This window comes from Macaca fascicularis, chromosome 19 (genome assembly GCF_037993035.2).
Source record: "Macaca fascicularis isolate 582-1 chromosome 19, T2T-MFA8v1.1".
Classification (NCBI taxonomy): Eukaryota; Metazoa; Chordata; class Mammalia; order Primates; family Cercopithecidae; genus Macaca; species Macaca fascicularis.
Genome location: NC_088393.1, coordinates 54,396,789 through 54,418,652, shown reverse-complemented (window position 1 = coordinate 54,418,652; position 21,864 = coordinate 54,396,789). Strand labels below are relative to the sequence as shown.

At 50.4% G+C, this 21,864-nt stretch overlaps 1 protein-coding gene across 2 annotated transcripts in view; it reads right to left on the bottom strand.

The window, feature by feature from the left end:
- Nucleotides 1-21,864, bottom strand: part of PPP5C (protein phosphatase 5 catalytic subunit) — a 41,368-nt gene that overhangs the window by 3,107 nt on the left and 16,397 nt on the right. For both annotated transcript variants that reach the window (XM_045380677.2, XM_074023971.1), the window contains exons 3-9: nt 12,072-12,219; nt 11,247-11,368; nt 4,475-4,540; nt 4,058-4,156; nt 3,073-3,178; nt 747-889; nt 527-614 (exon numbers count right to left, since the gene is read on the bottom strand). In XM_045380677.2, coding sequence (XP_045236612.1) covers nt 527-614; nt 747-889; nt 3,073-3,178; nt 4,058-4,156; nt 4,475-4,540; nt 11,247-11,368; nt 12,072-12,219 — 772 coding nt within the window. The remainder of the gene's footprint in view (nt 1-526; nt 615-746; nt 890-3,072; nt 3,179-4,057; nt 4,157-4,474; nt 4,541-11,246; nt 11,369-12,071; nt 12,220-21,864) is intronic.

Here is a 21,864-nt window from a genome sequence, read left to right as displayed (position 1 = left end):
TGCCTGCTCGCCAACTTCTCCCTGCCTTGGGACCCCTCCTTGAGCCTGGAATATGCTCGCCAGATGCCTCTGCTTCTTGAAGCGTCAGCTCAAACCTCGCCTCCCTGGAGAGGCCTTCCCGACCACACGGAACTGGCGCACCCAATCCACGTCCTCTGCAGCACTTACAGTGTGCACGGGCGTGTGCACCGGTGCGTGAACTCTCTGAGGTGTGTCCGCCACCAGCACAGGAGCCCCAAGACCTCCCCTCCCTCCAGGGGTCCGCAGCTGAACTCACAAATAAGGACAGGCGGGCTCAGGGGTCACCGTGCCCTCACCCCGCACCACGGTCATGACCGTGCTCGCCATCACAACCCCATGAAGGAGGTGCATTGGCCCAAGTCACAGGTGAGGAAACTGAGGCTCAGACCCGCTGTTCCTTGCCAAGGGCACAAAGCCCATCCTCTGAGGCAGGGCCGGGTTGCCAGAGAGATCTGAGCCCAGGCTGCCCCTTTCTGCTGCAGACACCCGGCCCCACCCTGCCCACCTGAATCGGGGGGTTGTCGATTTCGCTCGATTTTCCGGATGTCATCCAGGGTGACGCCATCTTCACTGAACAGGCCTCCGTGCATGATCTGGGGAGTTGGGGGATGCCGCTGTGAGGGAAGGTGCCAGCCACCCACAGGCCCCGACTTCCTTCACCAGCACACATCTGCCCAGGTGTGGCTGGGCGGGGAACCCACACTCAGGGCTCACGCCATCCTCACCAGCACTTTGCCGTTGATGCACTGGGCCAACGGGAGCCACTCGAACACCTCGCTAAAGAGCTCGTACATCTGGGCTGTGTACTTGGCCTTCACCTCACCCTCGAAACCGTAGATCTGGTTCATGTTGTCTGTCTCGTGGTTGCCTGGAAAACACGGGGACAGAAGAGAAAGCTCAGCCTCCAGGTACATCAGTGTCCTCCAGCCAGGCACCCTCAAGGCCCAGAACTGTGCGTGTGTCTCCTGCCCCCGTGGGCTTCATGCCTCCCATTGTGGTGCCTTCCAGATTGGAGGTACCAAGGGTGGAATCTTGACAAAAAGTAGGTCCATGGCTAGGCACCGTGGCTCATGCCTGTAACTCCAGCACTTTGGGAGGCCAAGGCAGAAGAACTGCTTGAGCCCAGCAATTTGAGACCAGCCTGGGCGATATACTGAAACCTCTCTACAAAACAATTTTAAAAATTAGCTGGGCATGGTGGTGCGTGCCTGTAGTGCCAGCTACTTGGGAGGCTGAGGCCAGAGGATCACCTGAGTCCATGAAGCGGAGGCTGCAGTGAGCTATGCTCATGCTACGGCACTCCAGCCTGGGCAACAGAGCAAGACCCTGTCTCAAAAACAAAAAGTAGGCCCATCCGCAGAGCATGTGCCCCAGCCCAGCCCACGCTGAGCTCCACCCTTCCGTCTCGGACAGAAGCACCTGGCCGCCTCCTTCCCTTCCAGCGCTTGAGGGCAAGGAGAAGGCTGCCCAGCCTCGCATCTGCTCAGACTCTGCTTGTCCAGTTCCTTGGCCTGAGTGCTTGTTGCCTCCTGCAACGAGGCCCACAATAAGGGGCTTCCTGAGCTATGGCCCTGTGCTGGGCACTGCTGCATGAACCCTGTGAGCCCAGGGACACAGGCATGCAGGCTTTGCCCCAGTCTATCACTCCCCTCCCAACTCACCCCGACCCTGCCATGGGCAGGGCCTCCCTGTGTGGCCCTCACATCCTGGTGAACTCCTCTTGTCTAATCTCATCTGGACACCAAGAAACCTATATTTTCAACACCCCTCGGAACCTCACCCATACCCCATGTCTCCTGAGTCTCACAGCCACATCCAAAGGGGAGCTCCTCAGCTCCTGGCCACACCCTGCTCTACGTCTCCCCATCTTTGTCATTGGCAGCCACAGTCCTCCAGATGCTCTGGCCAAAACCCTAGAGGGCCCCTTTTGTTCCCTCTTTGTCTCACACCTGTGTCTGTTCCTCCAGCAAATACTCTGGGCTCTACTTCAAATTTCATTTTTTTTCCAAAGAGACAGGTTCTCGCTCTGTTCCCTACACTGGAGTGCAGTGGTGTGATCATGGCTCACTGCAGCCTCACACTCCTGGGCTCAAGCAATTCTCCTACTTTGGCCACCCAAGAAGCTGGGACTACAGGTGCACAGTGCCACCATGCCTGGCTTTTTTTTTTTTTTTTTTTAAGACTGAGTCTCACTCTATCGCCCAGGATGGAGTGCAGTGGCGCGATCTCAGCTCACTGCAACATGTGCCTCCCGGGTTCAAGCGATTCTCCTGCCTCAGCCTCCCAGGTAGCTGGGATTACAGGTGTGCGCCATCATGCCTGGCTAATTTTGTATTTTTAGTAGAGACAGGGTTTCACCACATTGGACAGGCTGGTCTTGAATTCCTGACCTCAGGTGATCCACTGCCTTGGCCTCCCAAAATGCTGGGATTACAGGCATGAGTCACCACACCCGGCCTTTTAAAAAAATGTTTATTAGAGACAAGGTCTCACTGTGTTGCCCAGGCTGGTCTCAAACTCCTGGGCTGAAGTGATCCTCCTACCTCGGCCTACCAAAGTTCTGGGATTACAGGTGTGAACCACCACACTCAGTTCCAGGCTCTACTTCAATCAAGAGAACCCGAATCTGACACCAAGCCTGAATCTGAGGGGGCACAGGTGCCTTGTCAACAGTCTCTTTACTCCCACCCTCGGGCCCTGGTCTGTTCACTCCGTCACTCAGCTTGACTTTAGTGCCAGATTTAGGGCAACCCAGAAGCCTGTTTCATGTCCTTGTGCGAATTAGAAAAAGGGGCCCATCCTCAGACCCTTGTTTGCCATCTGCTGAAAAATGGTCAGAGTAAACATCCATTTCTACACTATCTATGATATAAATGCGTCCTTTGGTGTGATGTTATTGTGCAGTGCACAACATACTCAACCTTAAAAGGCCGCCCTGTGAATGATCTCTGAGTCCACAAAATAAATACAGCTGCAACTATTATCCTTGCAGAGTAAGTGCCCTACCCAGGACTCCACAATGAACCCAAACCTTGTCACTTCCCAGCTCACCTCGAAGTAGGTGAAAGTGATCTGGGTACAGGAGCTTGAAGCCGAAAAGGGTGAGGATCACTTCTACAGAGAAGGAGCCTCGGTCCACAAAGTCACCATTAAATATCTGTCCTGCTAAGGAAAACATGGCAAGCGTGGAGGGGAAGGGGTGGGGTGGGGGGTGGTGGCAGAAGATGGGCCAGATGGGTTGCTCCTGCCTGGTCTCAAGGCTCCTGTCAGCACCTCCCAATCAGTGAGGACTTGGCAGGGTGCAAGGTGTCTGGGTTTCTAACCCTTTCCTCACTGTGGCTCCAGCCAGAGCTTGGTCGCTGAGCCTCAGTAGTATGGCACTGAGGACCCTGCCTCCTGTCTCCCAGGAAAGCCAGTGGTGGGGAGGTGCGGGGACCAGTCAGTCCACCTGCTTCAGCTCTCCTCAGACAGGCCTGAGCCACAGGGGAGATGGGACACAGACCCTCCCACCATTCACCAAGCAAATACCATAATATGTGGAGATACTTACACAGCATCGAGCGTGGGCCAGGCCCTGTTCTTGGCCTGTCCTCTCAGGAACTGCTGAGTAACAGGGTTGCACATATTATTATCCCCCTTTGCAAGTGGGGATACTGTGACACCAAGCAGTGAAGTAACCTGCTTCGCTCACACAGCTGGGAAGTGGCAAAGCCAGGATGGAACCCAGGTGTGGCCAGTGCCAGGTGCCATTCAAATGCGATCCTGAGGCAGACGAAGACAAGCCAGGGCCCAGAGAGACTGAGCTACCAGCTCAGGTCCTACAGCCGCTGGGTGCTGGCCCAGGCCTGTCTGAGCCTGGAGCCTGGGGTGCGTGGCCAGCCTGCAGCTCCACCCACATCTTGGTGCCCCAGCATGGCCAGGCCTCTCCTTTCCAAGGTCACGTCTTTTCCCTGGCAGGGGCTCCTCCCCCTCTGCAGATCTGAGGCTGGGGCTGGGGGTGGAGGTGGGGAGAGGGTGGCTCTGCCGAGAAGGATACATAGGGGTTGGTCTCCGAGGGTAAACCGTTGAGCTCAAATATGTTGAGGAGGTCATAGAACTGGCCATGGGTGTCCCCGCATACTGTAATCTTCTCTGTCTGAAAGAAAAGAGGCCACCGGAGAGGGAGGGGCCCAGAGAGAGACGTGGGGAGGGGGCAGAGGTGAGGGGAAGGGTAAGAGTTCACAGTAGACCGAGAAGAATCATGCAAGAGACACAAGCAGGGGACACAAACGAAGAGGGTGGGACAGAGACCAAGAGGCCAGCAGAGAAATGGGATATTCAGGAGGAAAGGCACAGGGGTGGGGGTGTGAGGGAGACAGGGAGGTGGCTCCGTAAGTTCCTGAGCTCTGTGGCCCCTCCCCAGCCAGAGAGCCCACCCCCGCTGGCCCTCCCCCGACTGCCCCACAACGCGCACCTCTTTGAGTGTGGTTTCCACGAGCGTGCTCAGCTTGGAGAGGACCTCTTTGACCTGTACCAGAATCTGGAAGGCAGGGCAGACTCAGTGGGACCGGCTGCAGGGGCTGCTACCCAACCCAGCCCCGAGAGCCTGGACTGCCCAGGAGACGCTGCTGGGCTGAGGGCAAGGGAGAAGCAGGGAGAGAAGAAAAAGGGCAGGGGAGGCCTGGGGGAGCAGGGGCAGGTGGGGCCAGAGGCAGCCGCAGGCTTCTGTGGACTGTGCAGTGCTGAAGCATTGCGATTGTTTCATGTGAAAATCTGGTTCTTGAATTATCTGAAAACACTCAGCATCATGTGGAAATACATACATGAATCCAGATCGTAGAACATTTTATAAAAGAACTGGCCTGGACACAGCTCAATGTCACTGTCATAAAAGTCTCCCAAAAAAGAAGTGAGACTTTCCAGTAAAAAGAGGTAAAAAGGCAGGTCATAGGCAACACTGGTGCTTTCAATGGACCCTGAATTTTTAAAAAGCAGCTACAAAGGATGTTTTAGGGAAAGCTGGGGAGAATTAAAATATTAACGGATGTCTAGAAATGCAGATGATTTATTTTTCACAGACTGGAGATGACCTTGACAATGACATGCATATCTGTCAATGTTTCCAGATTTTCCGGATGGCCCGTGGACCGTCTACCTTAGTATTATCGCATCAATGATGAATTTCTAAGGTAGGACAATTCAACTGTGGTCATACAAGAGGACGCCTTTGTTTTTGGGAGATCCAGGTTATTATGACTGCAACTTACTCTCAAATCGGTTAGGGGAAAAAAAAAAGGATACACATACAAATGCATATATAAGCAGACAGACACATTAAGTCAATGCATTAAAATGTTCACAAGTGGTGAATGTGGGTGAAGGGTGGATAGATGTTAACTGTACTGTTCTTTCAGCTCTCTGTAGGTTTGACAGTTTCCAAAATAAGCTGGGGAAAAGGTGTTAAGAAAATGCAGGAGGCACCCACTTCCAGTCAGAAGGCAGAAAAGCTACAAAAGACTGTCTCGCCCTAAAGATGAAAACAAGCCAAGCAAGCAACAAAATCAAATTTAAAGCCATCTGAGGGCTGGCAATGCAAAGGGACCTAAATTAATCAAAATGCAGACAGGACGAGCCTTTCCTTGGGGAAGGAGCCCACAGCTTTTATCCTGGTGCTTGGCAGGCGGGCGGGATGCCCTGGGGCTGGGCGTGAGGGGAAACGAGTGGAAGTTCATGACCATGTGGGGACTGGCGTGACAGATGAGGACTCCAGGGAGCCCCAGCACAGCCCGCCTCTGCCCCCGCCAACTCCCTCACACGGGCTTCAGGGAAGGCTGGGTGCGAGGTAGTGAGGTGGAGAGAAACCCCCTGAGGTACAGAGCGGGGTGAGAGTGGAGAGCAGCGAACACCCCAGCGGCCCCACAGCCCGACGGCAGGGCTGAATACCAGAGGTCTCCCACAGTTCCAAAAGCTGGCGACTTTAAAACATAAAGACATCCCTGGAATTCTGCCAGGGCTAAGATCCCAAGGTCTGCTGAAGGGAAACTCCTAATTCTACTCTGAACACATTTAAAGCCAGTGGTAAAGAAATTCCAACAAAAGTTGCCCCTAAACTACAGATGAGGTTCACACAGCCCCTCCCTCTTGTGGCTCAACAGAAGAAATGTGTGCCGTTTTCTTGTTTATTTGTTTTAAGACAGGGTCTCACTCTGTCACCCAGGCTGGAGTGCAGTAGCTCGATCACAGTTCACTGCAGCCTCAACCTCCCAAGCTCAGATGATCCTCCCCCCTCAGCCTCCCAAGTAGCCAGGACTAGAGGTGCCAACCACCATGCCTGGCTAGTTTTTGTATTTTTTTTTTTTTTTGTAGAGATGGGGTTTCTCCAAGTTGCCCAGGCTGGTCTTGAACTCCTGGGCTCAAGCGATCTGCATGCCTTGGCCTCCCAAAGTGCTAGGATTACAGGCCTGAGCCACGGTGCCCAGCCTAGGTGTGCCATTTTCTGAGGAAAATCTTTATTTACCTCAGTCTCTAATGTTCTTTTATACAAAATGCCTGGCATACAATAAAATTATAAGACACATGATGAACTGGTAACAGAGCAGACTCAGAGATGAACCAGATGATGAAACTACCAGAGACTTTAATTAAGATAACCATGGTAAATGTGTGAAAGGACTTAGTGGAAAAGGTAGACAATATGCATGAACACATGAGACACAGAGAAGAAAAGTCTATTAAAAAAAAAAAAAACTAAATGAAAATGCCACCAATAAAAAATACAACATAAGAAATAAATAATTCATTTGTTGGGCTTAACAGCAGTTACAAAGAATCAGTGAACATAAGGACAACTGAAATTACCCAAACTGAAATACACAGAGGAAAAATCGTGCAAAGAATTTAAAAATTCAACTCATTAAAATCTAAGGAATAGTATCAAATGGTCTAAAAAGCATGTTATTAGCTTTCCAGACGGAGGAGAGCAGAAATGGGAAGAAACAGAAGAAGAGATAATGGCTAAAAACTTTCCAAAACTAATGAAAGATATTAACCCACAGATCAAAAAGGCTCAGTGAATACAGGATAGATGCAAAAAAAAAAAAAAAAAACCACATCAAAGCCAAACTACTAAATACCAAAGATAAAATCTTAAAACCAGTGAAGAAAAAAACAGACTATAAGGAACAAATATATGAATGATTGTTGAGTTCTCACAGAAACAATGGAGGTCAAAAGGCAATGGAAAAAAAAAAAAAACAGATTTAAAGCACTGAAAGAAACAATGTCAACCTAGAATTCTACATCCAGCAAAGATACCCCTAAAAATGAAGACAAAATAAAAACATTTTCAGGAAGGCCAAAGCTGAGAGAATTAGTCTACAGCAGATGTACACTGTAAGAAATGCTAAAAGTACTCAGGCAGAAGGGGCATGATACCAGATAGAAACCCACATATGCAAGAAGCAGCAAGGAGTAAGAGAAAGGGTAAATATAAAAGACATTTTCCGTGTATTCATAGATATGTTTCTTTAGAAGACTAGTGTCTATTTAAGGAAATGACAACAATGTATTTATAGCAGATGCATAAGCATGACAAGAGCACAAAGGCTGGGAGAAAATAAAAGGAATCACAATATTGTAAGATTGTTTTTTTTCTTTTGAGATGGAGTCTTGCTCTGTGGCCCAGGCTGGAGTGCAGTGGCATGATCTTGGCTCACTGCAAGCTCCACTTCCTAGGTTCAAGTGATTCTCCTGCCTCAGCCTCCTGAGCAGCTGGGATTAAAAGTGCACGCCACCACGCCTGGCTAATTTTCGTATTTTTAGTGGAGACAGGGTTGTAGACATAGGGATTTTGCCATGTTGGCCAGGCTGGTCTGGAACTCCTGACCCCAAGTGATTCACCTGCCTCGGCCTCCAAAACTGCTGGGATTATAGGCATGAGCCACTGCCTCAGGCCGTAAGATTCTTATACTGTCCATTAAGTATCATATTATTATTTGAAAGTAGAATAGGACAAGTTAAAGTTACACATTGTAATCTCTGGAGCAGCCTTTTTCATCCAGGGTTCCGGGAAACGATTACACCTCACAAAAAATATTTCCAGTGATACCTGCTCAATTCTCCCAAGGAGAGCACACAGATTCACAGGAGAGAAGTTAATTCACTGCGGATACAACGGATGCCTAAGGGAGTTAGGGCTTAATTCTCTCAATACAGCCTCAGCTGAGAAGGGCTGCTCTAGAGCAACCACTGAACACTCCACCCCTCACCACACACGTTCAAAAGTATAACAAAAAATTCAATAAAACAGATAAAATGAAATGCTAAGAGATTCCTGATTCACACAAAAGAAAGTCAAAGAAGGAGAAACGGGAAAAAAAAACAAAAACAAATGGGACATATAGAAGAGAGATATCCAGACAGTAGATTGAAATGCAATCATATGATTGCTGATAGTTAAATATAAATGAACTACACACTACAATTAAAAGGTAAAGATTGGCCAGGAATGGTGGCTCACACCTGTAATCCCAGCAATTTAGGAGGCCGAGGCGGGTGGATTATCTGAGGTCAGGAGTTTGAGACCAACCTGACCAACATGGTGAAACCCTGTCTCTATTAAAAATACAAAAATTAGGCCAGGCATGGTGGCTCACGCCTGTAATTCCAGCACTTTGGGAGGCTGAGGCGGGTGGATCATGAGGTCAAGAGACAGACCATCCTGGCCAACATGGTATAACCCCATCTCTACTAAAAATACAGAAGTTAGCTGGGCGTGGTGGCGCACACCTGTAGTCCCAGCTACTCGGGAGGCTGAGGCAGGAGAATCGCTTGGACCCGGGAGGCAGAGGTTGCAGTGAGCCAAGATCTTGCCATTGCACTGCAACCTGGGCAACAACAGCAAAATTCCATCTCAAAAAAAAAAAAAAAAGTAAGACTGTCCAACTGGATAAAAAGGCAAGACCCAAGTATATGCTGTTTATAAGAAAAACATTTTAAACATAAAGATACCAATGGGTTAAATACAAAAGGGTAGAAAAGTTATAGCATGCAAATATTAAGTGTAAAAATCTGGTTTAACTATATTAATAGAAAACATGGATTTCAATCCAAAAAGTACCAAAGGCACTTCATTATAATGAGTCAATTCATCAAGAAAGCATAACGATCCCAATTGTGTACCTAATAAAAATTTCAAAATACAGGAAGCAAAAACCTGAGAATTATAGGGAGAAATAGGCAAATCCACAAGTGCAGTCAGAGCTTTTAACAGCCCCCTCCCAATAAATGATTGAGCAATTAGAAAAAAATAGGCCATAAAAGATTTTTAACAGCAGTCTCAACCATCTTGAACTAATTGACATTTATAGAGCCCTATGACTAATGACTGCAAAATACACACTATTTTCCAGTACATACTGCAAGCGTGCCAAGACCTAAAAATAGCCGCAATGGAATCATCCAGAGTGTGTTGTCTGACCAAATTAGAAATCAGTAACAGTAACATCTAGAAGTCCCCAAATATTTGGGAGTTAAACAATACCCTTCTCAATAACCTATGGATAAAATAAGAAACTATAAAGACAATTAGAAAAAAATTCTAACTCAATGATAACGAAAACATGACACATCAGAATTCATGGGATGCCGCTAACGCACTGCCTGGAAGGAAATTTAGTTTTAAGTGCTTTGCTTAGAAGAAAACAGGTAAAATTAACAGCATTAAAGTTCATCTTCAGAAGCCAGAAGAAAGCAAATTAAGCCTCAAGCATGCATGGAGAATAATGAATGAAAAAATCAATGAAACAAACAAACAAAATCAATAGAGAAATTCAACATGAACAATGAAAACATGTTCACAAAAAGACTTGTCCAAGAAAGTCCATAGCGGCTTATACTTATAAAAGCTACAAAGTAGAAATAACCCAATTGTCTCTCAAAAGACTGCATGAACAAACCATGGGCTGTTCAGACAATGGAGGACTTGAGCTACTGATACACACAACATCCATGTATGATTCCCACACACCGTGCCACATAAAAGAAGAGACACTAACTGTTCTAAGTCCATTTGACATTGACATGAAATTCAAAACCAGGCAGAATTAATTTACAGTGGTGAAAAATCAGATCAGTGGTTGTCCCTGGGACGGGAGTGAGGGCTGACCAGAAAGTGGTCAAAGGAGTTTTCTGGCTGACGGAAATGTTCTGTAACTTGTTTGGGCAGTGGGCACATGAAACTATAAAAACTCATCTAACTGGACACTTAAGATTTGTGTATTTTATTGTGCATGAATTATACTTGAATTAAAAACAACCACGAATGGGGACATTCCTCCTCCTCTCTTACCTTTAACAACGCGATCATCAACAGCTAACCCATACAGAGCACTAACCATGTGCTAGGCACTATTTGAAGCAATGATGTGGATTACACACAGTTATTCCTTACCACAGCCCTTGGTGGAGACGATATGATTATCTCCACTGTACAGGGGAGGAAATCAAGTACAGAGAAGTGAAGCCATCTGCCTACAGGCACACAGCTAGTATGTGGGAAGGCAGAGATTTGAACCCAGGCTGCCTGGCTCTCTAGGACCTATCAAGTGGCAGCTTCCCACATGGCCTGCACACTCCTGTAAGGGTCACCTGCCTGTCAACCTGACTCACAAGAAGTCCCGCATCCTCACAACCAACCCAGGAGGTGGTGGATCTCGGCAGATCCCCCAAATTATGGTAAAGTCCCTGATAGGTCAGGGCAGGGGGCCTTGTCCAGATAGGATACCAGAGCCCAAGTCTCACTCAACCAGTTAACACCCTGTGGCCAGTTGCCCTCCTGGTTCGGAGGAGGGGATGGTCTCAGGACTAGGAGCCACCATCAGGTCCCAAACAGCCTGCAACAACCAGCAGCCACAGCTGCCCAAGAGCCTGGGATGAGAACTCCAAGCAACAGACTCCGCTGCTTCTTCACCTTTCACCCTGACCTCTCTGGCCCTTTGTCCCTGCATCTGTCAAACGGCACTGCCCGCCACCGCCCCAAGCTGCTGTGGGATGGATGAGATGAGACTCTGTGGGAAGCCCTTGGCACGGTGTCTGGCACACGACTCCTGCTCAGTGTTGGCTGTCGTGGCCGCCCTCCTCCTGTCGTTGCCGCCCTCCTCCTGTCGTTTTGCTCAGTGCCCATGGCTGGCAGCACTGTGATGCCACCCCAGGGTTCCCGGGTGCCTGGTACCTGACAGGTGCATTACCTGGTAGGCGCATTTCCGGTGCAGTTTTTTCTGGTCCTTGTACCACTGCATGAGCTCCTTCATGAAAGTGATTGTCACTTTGCCATCCTCAAGCTTGGGTCCGCTGTACTCATCCTCAATGGCTGGGGTGTGAACGAGGGGGGACACGAGAGTCAGTGACCACAGCCACTGTGAGTGGGGAAGAGGTCTCGCTCCTAGGGATGGGGCAAACCTGGCTCTGGACACACAGGTTGAGAGAGGGACGGAGCAAGTGAAGAGTCCCCTCCTGGGTCAGGTCTGGCCCAGAGGCCTCTTCCTGACCTCCCTCTCTACCTTCACCCACATCCTTTTACCCTATTCAGTTTTATGGCACTTAGCACTATTCATTTCGTGACTTGTTCATCATCTTATCTCCCTCCTAGAATATCAGCTCCATGAGGACAGGGAGGGCTTTGTTCATAGCTGTACCCCCAGTGCCTAGGACAGTGCCCGGCACATAGGAGATGCTCAATAATCATCTGTGGGATGATCCAGAACAATCACTTGGATCCTCTCAGCACCTAGAGGTGAATCAGACACAGCCTGTGGGGCCTGTGCTACTACCCAGAGGGAGGGCCCGTGAACTGGCAGTGGGTCCACGGCTCCCCAGTCTTGCTCACTGGGAAACGTGAGGCCCTGCTTTGGGCTGTGGATGGAGTGCCCTGGAACACAGGCAGAGGAGTGACAGACAGTAGGCTGGGGACAGAACAAGGGGCCACCCCTGAGCCCACCCCCACCCCCAGGGAATGAAGAGGGCCCGCGTGGAATGTTCTGGGCTGAAGCATGGCGCGCCCGGGCCCGACTCACTCATGCTCTCGATGTCCAGTGAGTCCACCACGGAGCGCTTGTGCTCGTCGCCCGCGATGGCCCGCTCAAAGGCCTTCTGCTTCACGATCTTGTTGCACTCCTGGTATTTCATTTTGGCGTCCTTGTCGTGGGGCTTCACCTTGACAACCTGGTGGGGAGGGAAGGAGTGTGCACGCTGAGGCTGAGGTGGGGGTACAGCGGCTGCCCCCAGGCTGCCCAGCCCTGGGTTCCATGAACACGGAAGTCAGACCGCCTGGGCGCCAGGTGCTGACGGTGCAACCCTGGACATGTTTAACCTCTGAGCCTTGATTTCTGCACCCCAAAACTGGGTACAGCAAAGCTGCCCGCACGGGTGCACTTCATCAATCTTAGCCAAGAGTGCGCTAAAATCAAACAACTGCCTGTCTGAGGGTTATGGGCTCAGGGTGCCCTGTAAGAATCCCTGTGGGGCGAGCGACGTCCCAAGCACATGTCCTGATGCTACTATCGTGACTACCAAGGCGGCAGGAGGATGAGAGGAAGGGCCCGCAAAGGGCCAATGACTTGCTGGACGACATGGGCTCCCCAAGCCCAGGTTACCTCATCTCTAACAGGGAGGTGACACAGGGCTCCCCTGCCAGGGCTGTGGGAAGTAATAAGTAACACACAAGGCCTGGCACGCAGCAGGGGCAGGCGGGCAGCAACACTGAGTGCTGTCACTTCTCTTGCTCACCCTCTGGGGAGGCCTGGGACAAAGGATTTCCCTGTTTTGTCCACTGAAGAGAGGAACTGAGGGTCACAGATCCCGGACACTGGGTTCAAATCCCAGCTCTGTAGGTCATGAGTTGGGTGACCTCAGGCAGGTGAGTCTGCTTCTGTGGCTCAGTTTCCCTCTGAGGTGGGACTGAGAACCGTGTCTCCCTCAGAAGGCCGCGGTGAGAGCTGCACGGGTGAATCTTGTGAACTCTGCACAGTGGTGCCAGGTGAAAGGAAACTCCACGTTGGCGCCCACTGCTCTTCACGGTCCCCGCTCTGGGGCTGCTGCGCTGATGACCAGATCAGATGATAGGCGTGGGGCGCTCGGCTTTGGGACAGAGCAAGTTCCCAGTGAAGGGAGCCCTATCCTCTCCCCTCTCCCCATCTTATTTACTCCAATTCCTGCAAACTCGGATCTTCTAACCTGAAAAGCAGACTGGATTTGGGAGCTGGATTCGGATCCTGGCTCTGCTACTTACTTGCCGTGTGACTTTGGGCAAGTGACTTCACCTCTCTGAGTCTCAGTTTAGTCATGTAGACCCTGTCTGACCTGCCCACCAGCCTTAGCCTCCCCAGGAGCGGACCCCCACAGCTCCTGTGCCAGAGGACAGACTGGGAGGCCCCAGGGCCGGCCCTCAAGGAGCAGGGGTGGCCTCTGGTGGAAAGCCTGGCAGTGTGAGTCAGAAACCTCCAGAGACACCCACTGACCCCTGCAGGCTGGTGTGACAGAGGTGAGGGGTGAGGCTCATCCACGCTGGGAACAGGTGTGTGTGTCAAGCGGGGTGAGAAGAGCCCATGCCTAGCAGGCCACGGCTTCCTCCCTGTCTGGGCAGGCCCAGGGCACCCTGCCAGGCAGCTCCACCTGGGCTGTGGGTGGGTGTAAGGCAGGGGAGGAAGATAGCACCAGGCAGCCCCTGGCATCCTTCCCAATGGGGAGCGGTTATGTGCGCACACCCGGCTGGTGTCCAAATCAGCATGTGTCCTGGCCCATGCGGCTCCTCCCACCCCTCTATACCTCCCAGCCAGACCACTCATGTCCCCAGCGTGCTGGCTCCGGGCCTTTGTGCAGGCTGCCCCTGCCCGGAGCACCTCATTCGCACCTCCACCTCCTCCTCCAGGTCTCAGCCCCACTGTCCCCTCCTCTAGGAAGCCCCAGAGGCTGGGTCAGGCAACCTCTCTGGGCTCCCAAAGGCCCCTGGGCTCCCTTGTTCCAGCCATGAGCCCTGCTGGGAACCGGTCTGTCCACCGCACTGGAAGGGGGCCCTGTGAGGGCAGGGCTGAGGCTCAGCCATAGCTGTGCTTGCAGCAGTGAATGAATTTCCCTTCCCCTCTTTCTCCAAACAAATGAATGAGTGACTGAGCATTTCCTCCCCGCCAGTCTCCTATTCTCCTATTCTCCGGGGGCGGGCGGGCTAGGAAGGAAGATGAAGGCAAACAATAACAGTGCAGGCAGGAGAAAGGGAGTGGGAATAGCAACAGGGGCAGCGGAAGCAGTAATAATACACAGCTCACTTCTGGAGCACTGACTATGCGCCTAATACCGTGTGAGCAATTCACTTGCTCATTTATCCTCCCTGCACCTCTACATGGCAGTGTTTTCACAATCCTCATCTGACAGACAGAAAACCAAGGCCCGGGGAGGTGAAGTTGCCCACCCAGAAGCCAGGATTCCCTTCTCTTCCAGGCTAACCTGCGCCAAAGTCCAGGCTCCTGATTTCTGCCATGCACGCTGGGAGGGGCTCCCCTTCTGCCACCTCCCCTGCTTAGGCCTCAGGGCACACTGCACGCCCTCCAGGGAGGCAGCGTGGGGCAGTGGTTATGAGCGCGGGCTCTGGGACTATGCCTCCTGGGTCTGAATCCAGGCCTGCCAGGGCAGGTGGCCTCACATCTCAAGCCTCCCTCAGTTTCTAGAAAGTAGGGGTGGTGCCAGCACCCCTTGGAGGGCTGTTGTGAGAACTTAATGCCAGGTGGCAGCAGGCAAGTGCTCATCCCAAGGCCCGCTGCTACTGCAGCTGCTGCGACGTGCGAGGTCTAGCTGGGACAGTGAAGATGCCCTGCTGGGCTCCTGCTCCTAGGGAAGGTCATTCACTCCAGACCAGAGGGGACTCAGCTCCTGAAGGCCCACTGAGTCAGAACTTCACATGGAACTTTTCTTTTTTAAAGAAGTGGCATTTGGATTGTATCAAGGTCAGTATTCTGACTGTGATATTTATGTAGTTATGCCAGATACACCTTTAGGGAAAACTGGGATTTCTGCATTACTTCTTACAACTGCATGTGAATCCACAGTGCTAAGTAAACAAGTTGTTTCTAAAAGCATTACCTTCAGTGGGGAGTACTCATGGGTAATGATGTCTGGAGCTGGTGAAATGGTAACACAGGTTCACAATCCCGGAAGAAGCCCTGGGGGCTGCATGTATTTGGGGATTGGGAATTTTTTTGGATTTTAGTAAAGTGATTTGGTGGATGGTTGGGTGCGGTGGCTCATGCCTATAATCCCAGCACTGTGGGAGGCTGAGATGGGAGGTCACTTGAGCTCAGGAGTTCAAGACCAGCCTGGACAACATAGTGAGTCCTGTCTCTAGAAAAAAAAAAAAGTTAGCCAGGTGTGGTGGTGCACGCCTGTAGTCCCAGCTACTTTGGGGGGCAGAGGCGGAAAGATTGCTTGAGCCCAGGTAAGGCCGCAGTGAGTCATGATGGTGCCATCACACTCCAGCCTGGGTAACACAGTGAGATTCTGTCTCCAAAAATCCCAAAACAAAACAAAACCAAAAAAACCCCCACGATTTGGTGTACATGCTCTATCACAGGACACCCCCAGCAGGTCCAGGGCAGTACCTAGCAATCACACGTACACACATGCCATTTCTGCAGCAAAACCCCCAGACATGCCACTGGAGAGGAACCAAGACCACCAGCAGCTTCTTCGTAGTTCAGGTCAGGTTTTGCCACTGAATGAGTTGCCCAAACTTAGCAGAACTGTTCTTCAGAACTGCTTGGGTTTTAAAACTGAGGGTGAGGGATGATAGAGCAGCATCAAATCCCACGTGGAGCGGACCCACAGTACAAGGTGTAACAGGGCATTCTGAGTATCTCCAACATGCAGACAATGAGCTGCAGCCCAGATGGGAGCCGTGCCCGCCTGAGGCATGCAGGCAGCTGGGGGAAGTCAGGTTTCCAGGGCAGGAAATGCTGCTGCCCAGGGACAGCCTGAAGCCTGACATGATGGTTTTCACCCTAGGGGTTAGTTTCTGGTGAATGAGTCTGGCAAGTTACACCCAGCATTCTCTGGATAGTAAGTCAGAGGAGAGAGCACCAGGGTGCACTGCCTGAGCTAAGGGTGAGTGCTGTGCCAAGAAACTCGGACCCGCTGCGCATGCCCTGCTTACGGCCTGACTCTGGGACACAGCTGCCAGCTCCTGGCTGTGCAACCTCAGTGGAGGGAACTACCCTCTGGGCCTTGGTTTCCTCACCTATAAACCAGGGATAAAGAAAGTCTCCATTGTGCAGGATAGCTGTGAAGATGAAATGAGTTATTACTGCATGAAGGTCACAACCTGGGCCATGGCGAGTGCTGGATTAAACAGCGGTTGTGACAATTCCTGTTACTTTCACAGATCCATGCTGCAGGTGTACAGGCACCAGTATCCGCTTGCAAGGCACCAGGCATTTCTAACTGACTGTGCTGGACTCTGCTGTAAGGAACCCAAAGCCACAGAACAAAAACCAGGAGATCCCAGGAAGGGTTAGGGAGCGCAGAAGGAGTCCCCAGATCTGGCCTAGGTCTGCACCCAAGTTCCAGCATAGACAGGAAAGAAGAACACAGGTGTGTCTTCTGGAAAAGGACCCAATGAGGGGCAGATCCATCATGCGAGTCAGGGTTCTTCAGAGAGACAGAACCAGTAAGAGAGAGACACACACACGGGCCAGGCGCGGTGACTCACGCCTGTAATCCCGGCACTTTGGGAGGCTGAGGCCGGTGGATCATGAGGTCAGGAGATCGAGATCATCCTGGTTAACTTGGTGAAACCCCATCTCTACTAAAAAAACACAAAAAAATTAGCCGGGTGTGGTGGCGGGCACCTGTAGTCCCCACTACTCGGGAGGCTCAGCAGGAGAATGGCGTGAACCCAGGAGGCGGAGCTTACAGTGAGCTGAGATCGCGCCACTGCACTCCAGTCTGGGCGACAGAGCAAGAGACACATATACAGTCATGAGCTGTATAATGACGTTTCAGTCAACAATGGCCCGCATATACGAGTGTGGCCCCAGAAGATAAACATGCTGAAATAGTCCTACTGCCTAGTGACAGCGCAGCCATAGGAGTGTCTTAGCGCAACGCCATGACTCACACAAATCCATGATAAAAACAGAAGCCAAGCAAACCACCATGGACATTTTTCTGAAAACACCACCACCTTCTCAAGGGCCTCACGCAGGTCCTTCAGGGCTATCCAGAAGGCACTGTCACCCTAGATGACAGCTCCATGCGTATGACAGCCCCAGAGGACCTTCCAGTGGGACGGGGTGTGGAGGCGGGAGACAGTGATATTGATCTCCTGACCCTGTGTAGGCTGTGTAGGCTAATGTCTGTGTTCGTGTCTTCGTTTTTAACAAAAAAGTTTAAAAAGCAGAAGAAATTTTTTTTCAACAGAAAAAAGCTTACAGAATAAGGATATAAAGTAAGTATTTTTGTACAGCTGTACATCTGTGTTTTAAGTGTTATTACAACAAAGTGAGAAAGTTTTAAAAAATTAAAAAGTTTATAAAGTAAGTTACAGTAAACTAGGTTATTATTGAAGAACCAAAACTTTTAAAAAAATAAATTTTAGTAGAATCTAGTGTACAGTGTTTATGAAGCCTACAGACATATACAGTACTGTCCTAACCTTACATTCACTCACCACTCATGCACTGACTCACCCAGAGAAATTTCCAGTCCTAGAAGCTCTATTCATGGTAAGCGCCCTCAACACGTGTACTAGATTTTATCTTTTTCTTTCTTTTTTTTCTTTTTTTTTTTTTTGAGACGGACTCTTGCTCTGTTGCCAGGCTGGAGTGCAACGGCTTGATCTTGGCTCACTGCAACCTCCGCCTCCCAAGTTCAAGCAATTCTCCCGACTCAGCCTCCCAAGTAGCTGGGATTACAGGCACCCGCCACCACGCCTGGTTAATTTTTGTATTTTTAGTAGAGATGGGATTTCACCATGTTGGCCAGGCCGGTCCTGAACTCCTGAACTTGTGATCTGCCTGCCTCAGACTCCCAAAGTGCTGGGATTATAGGCATGAGCCACTGTGTCCGGCCTATTTTATCTTTTTTTTTTTTTTTTTTTGAGACAGAGTCTCGCTGTGTTGCCCAGGCTGGACTGCAGGGGTGTGATCTTAGCTCACTGCAAGCTCCGCCTCCCAGGTTCACGCCATTCTCCTGCCTCAGCCTCCAGAGTAGCTGGGACTACAGGCGCCCGCCACCACGACTGGCTAATTTTTTGTATTTTTAGTAGAGACGGGGTTTCACCGTGTTAGCCAGGATGGTCTTGATCTCCTGACCTTGTGATCCACCCACCTTGGCCTCCCAAAGTGCTGGGATTACAGGCATGAGCCACCGCGCCCGGCCCTATTTTATCCCCTTTCTACGTTCAGATGCACAAATACTTACCGTTGTGCTACAGCTGCCGCAGCACTCAGCACAGTAACATGCTGTACAGGCGTGTAGCCTAGGAGCACTCGGCCATGCCACCTAACCTAGGTGCGTACATAGTAAGCTGTAACATCCAGGTTTGTGTAAGCACACTCTATGGTGCTCACACAATGAAATCACCTAACAACACATTTCTCAAAAAGTACCCGTTGTTAAGCAATGCATGACTGTACCTATGCATGTGGATATACACGAGAGGATGTTTATTAGAACTGCCTCACTCCACACTGTCTTACCAGTAAGTACAGAGTAGCTGCTTCATGCTCACTAGGTCCAATTAGTAAAATGCCATCAGTGTCGTGGACCAGTGTGATAGCTTGCAGAACGGAAGGGTGATCAATGTCTCCATGAAGGAATACTACCCTACCAAAAACAAGAGCAAAATAATGTCTTTTGTAGACTTGGATGGAGTTGGAGGCCGTTATTCTACGTGAAATAACTCACTAATGGAAAATCAAACACCGTATGTTCTCACTTGTAAGTGGGAGCTAAGCTATGGGTATGCAAGGCATACAGAGTGGTATAATGGAAACTGGAGACTTAGAAGGGGCAGGGTGAGAGGGGGTAAGGGGTAAAAATCTCTGTTCTGGGTACAGTGTACGGTAGTTGGGTGATGGGTGCGCTAAAATCTCAGACTTTGCCACTACACAATTCATCCATGTCACTAAAACCACATGTACCCCAAAAGCTATTAAAACAAAAAGATAACAAATTAGTAACAATTTTCACTGACAATGTTTTAAAAAGCAAAGATCCCTGTGAGGGAAACTGTGACCCAGGGCTGAAGGACGGATATGTCCCTGAGGCAGGCAGCGAGGGTGTGGCGCTGGCCTTGCCAACTGAAAGCAAACTGCTTCTGGTGGGTCTCACAGACAGGGATGGAGAAAGGACACCTGCCACATCAGAAGCTGCACGGCAGGTCCAGGAGATGCATTCGCCCGCTCGAGCAATGAAACCTCACGGTACGGCAGCTGCAACTGAGGTCACCACCTGGTGAGCTCACGATAATCCCCTGCCATTCTCCAGGATGCAGCCGTCTTCTGCACAGGGCCGAACAGGAGAGCGGAGTGGGGATGTGGTAAAGATCTCCGCCCCTGCATCTTTCAAGTCTTTGATGGTGGCACTAATCTCTACAATCTCCAGGGATGTGCTGCTGTTTTTGATTTACAATTTTCCTAGGTAGAGGCAGCTCTATGGCTTCCATTTAGCCTTTCCCACCATAACGGCCCTTACTCCACAGCTTAGGGAACCCACGTGGGGATTTTCCGCCAGCTGCTGAGTACACTTATTCCAATTGTGCAGCTGGAATGGGGGAAATAACCACAGGACGGGTCCAGGGACCCACTCAACCCACTCAGAGTCAGACCTGAGCTAAAACTCCATTCATCACCAGGCCCCCTATAGGCCCTTACTCCGACTGGGGCGCAACAGTCAGATTATTCTAATGGTGGATTTGCTTCTGTGTTCCTGACAGACATCTTGCCTTCAGCAGCTGAGTGCTGACACTTGGCCCCTGCCTCTCCTGGATCTAATTGTTCCCACTGCATGTAAGTTTTACAACTGAGTGACCGTGGTTCCCACCGTAAGGTCCAGCCTGCAGAGAGGAGCAACCAGGGATGCCGGGGCCCCCTCACAAATCTGCTTCTCAAAGTATTGGTAAAACGTGTGTTCTCTGGACCCTCCAGTGTGGGTGAGTGGGTTTTAAGTGACAAATCCACTCAAGTATTCCAATTTCCCTAAGCCTTTGAATCCCATCCCAAGAGAGACCGGGCATCTCCAGCTCACTCCTGGTGGGCCGCCTTCTGATCCCTGTTTCAGTCAAACCGTCAGCATCTTCTCAAACTCCCCGAGCTGCACCGTTCCATGCAGAATCTGGGGAAGAGGGTTGGGGAAGATGTCGGTGTGACTCTGCAGTTCTAGCCAAGGCAGAAATACGCTGGTACAGTAATTACAAATTTTATTTCTCTTTCTTTCCCCTACCTGATGTAGTGGTCCTAGCACCAAGGGTATATACCTACAGTGCTGGAAGCAGGGGTAATTCCTAAGAAACCGTAACTATGTTTTTAAACCTTCTGTCAGAATTCCCAAGGGCCGGATGGGAGTGGGTTGTGCTTTCACACCATCTGGCGAAACTGGGGCTAACAGTGAATGCGGTTATATAGCCTGGTGGTAAAAATAGCCCACTAGTCCCGCACCTATGTAACTGCACCCTATCCGAATGGAAGTGATCTGAGGGGAGGCATGTGCTAGGTTAGTGTGCTGCCTACAACCCAGACCCAGCACAGTGGCCAATTCCAATGTCCTTTCCAAAAGGGTGGGTATGAGAAAGAAAAATTATCTGGTGAGCCCCTTTAAATGATCAGACCCAGAGAGGCACTGGAATAAGACAGCAGTCTCATCCCACTCCTCACTTAAGAGAAGTACTCATCCCCTGAAGCCACGTGCTATGTGGACTCTAGACGGCCACGAACCAAGGACACCGTAACTCACACCCTCTAGTTCCACAATGGATGGGCAATTATTAATCAATGTTATTTTTATAAACCAATGATATTTCCTGAAAAACATCTTTTATAATCATCCTTCTTCTCATTTGTCCTTTTTTTGCTTTAAAAGCTCAAGCAGGCCAGGCATGGTGCCTCACACCTGTAATCCTAGCACTTTGGGAGGCTGAGGCAGAAGTTCAGCAGTTTGAGATCAGCCTGCGGAACAGAGCAAGACCCCATCTCTACAATAAAGAAAAAAATTAGCCAGGCATGGTGGCATGCACCTGCAGTCCCAGCTACTTGGGACGCTGAGGTGGGAGGATCACTTGAGCCCAGGAATTTGAGGCTGCAGTGAGCAATGATAGTGCCACTGCACTCTAGCCTGGGTGACAGAGTGAGATTCTGTCTCTAAAAATAAACCAAAAACCCTCAAGCCTCTCCCTTGTTCTCCAGTGCTCTTCCCAAGGTAACCTGAAGTGTTTCCAGGGCTGCAATTCTCTCAACCTTGGCCCTAATAAACTCTATGTTAATTCTGCCTCAGTTTCCTCAGTTATGTCAATGTTTCCCGGCCCTGTGAGCAGGATTCAGAGGTACCCCCTCAGACACTGGGTGCCCCTGGACTCGATGCTCAGTACCAGAACAAACCCACTGTGTTCCTCCAACTCCACAGGTCTCACTGGGGGCAAAAGGGTGAGTGCTCCTGAATCTGGACCCCCTCTCTTGTCAGGTGAGGTCTAGACTTTATTTGAGTGGTTTTTTCTACCTCTCTTTTTCTAGAAGGAAGGTTTCCATCTTTGTCTACAAGCAAGGGACTGGGGTTTCAGGGGGAACAAAGGAAACTGCCTTTTCCACCGTTGCTTCACAGCAGGAGGCC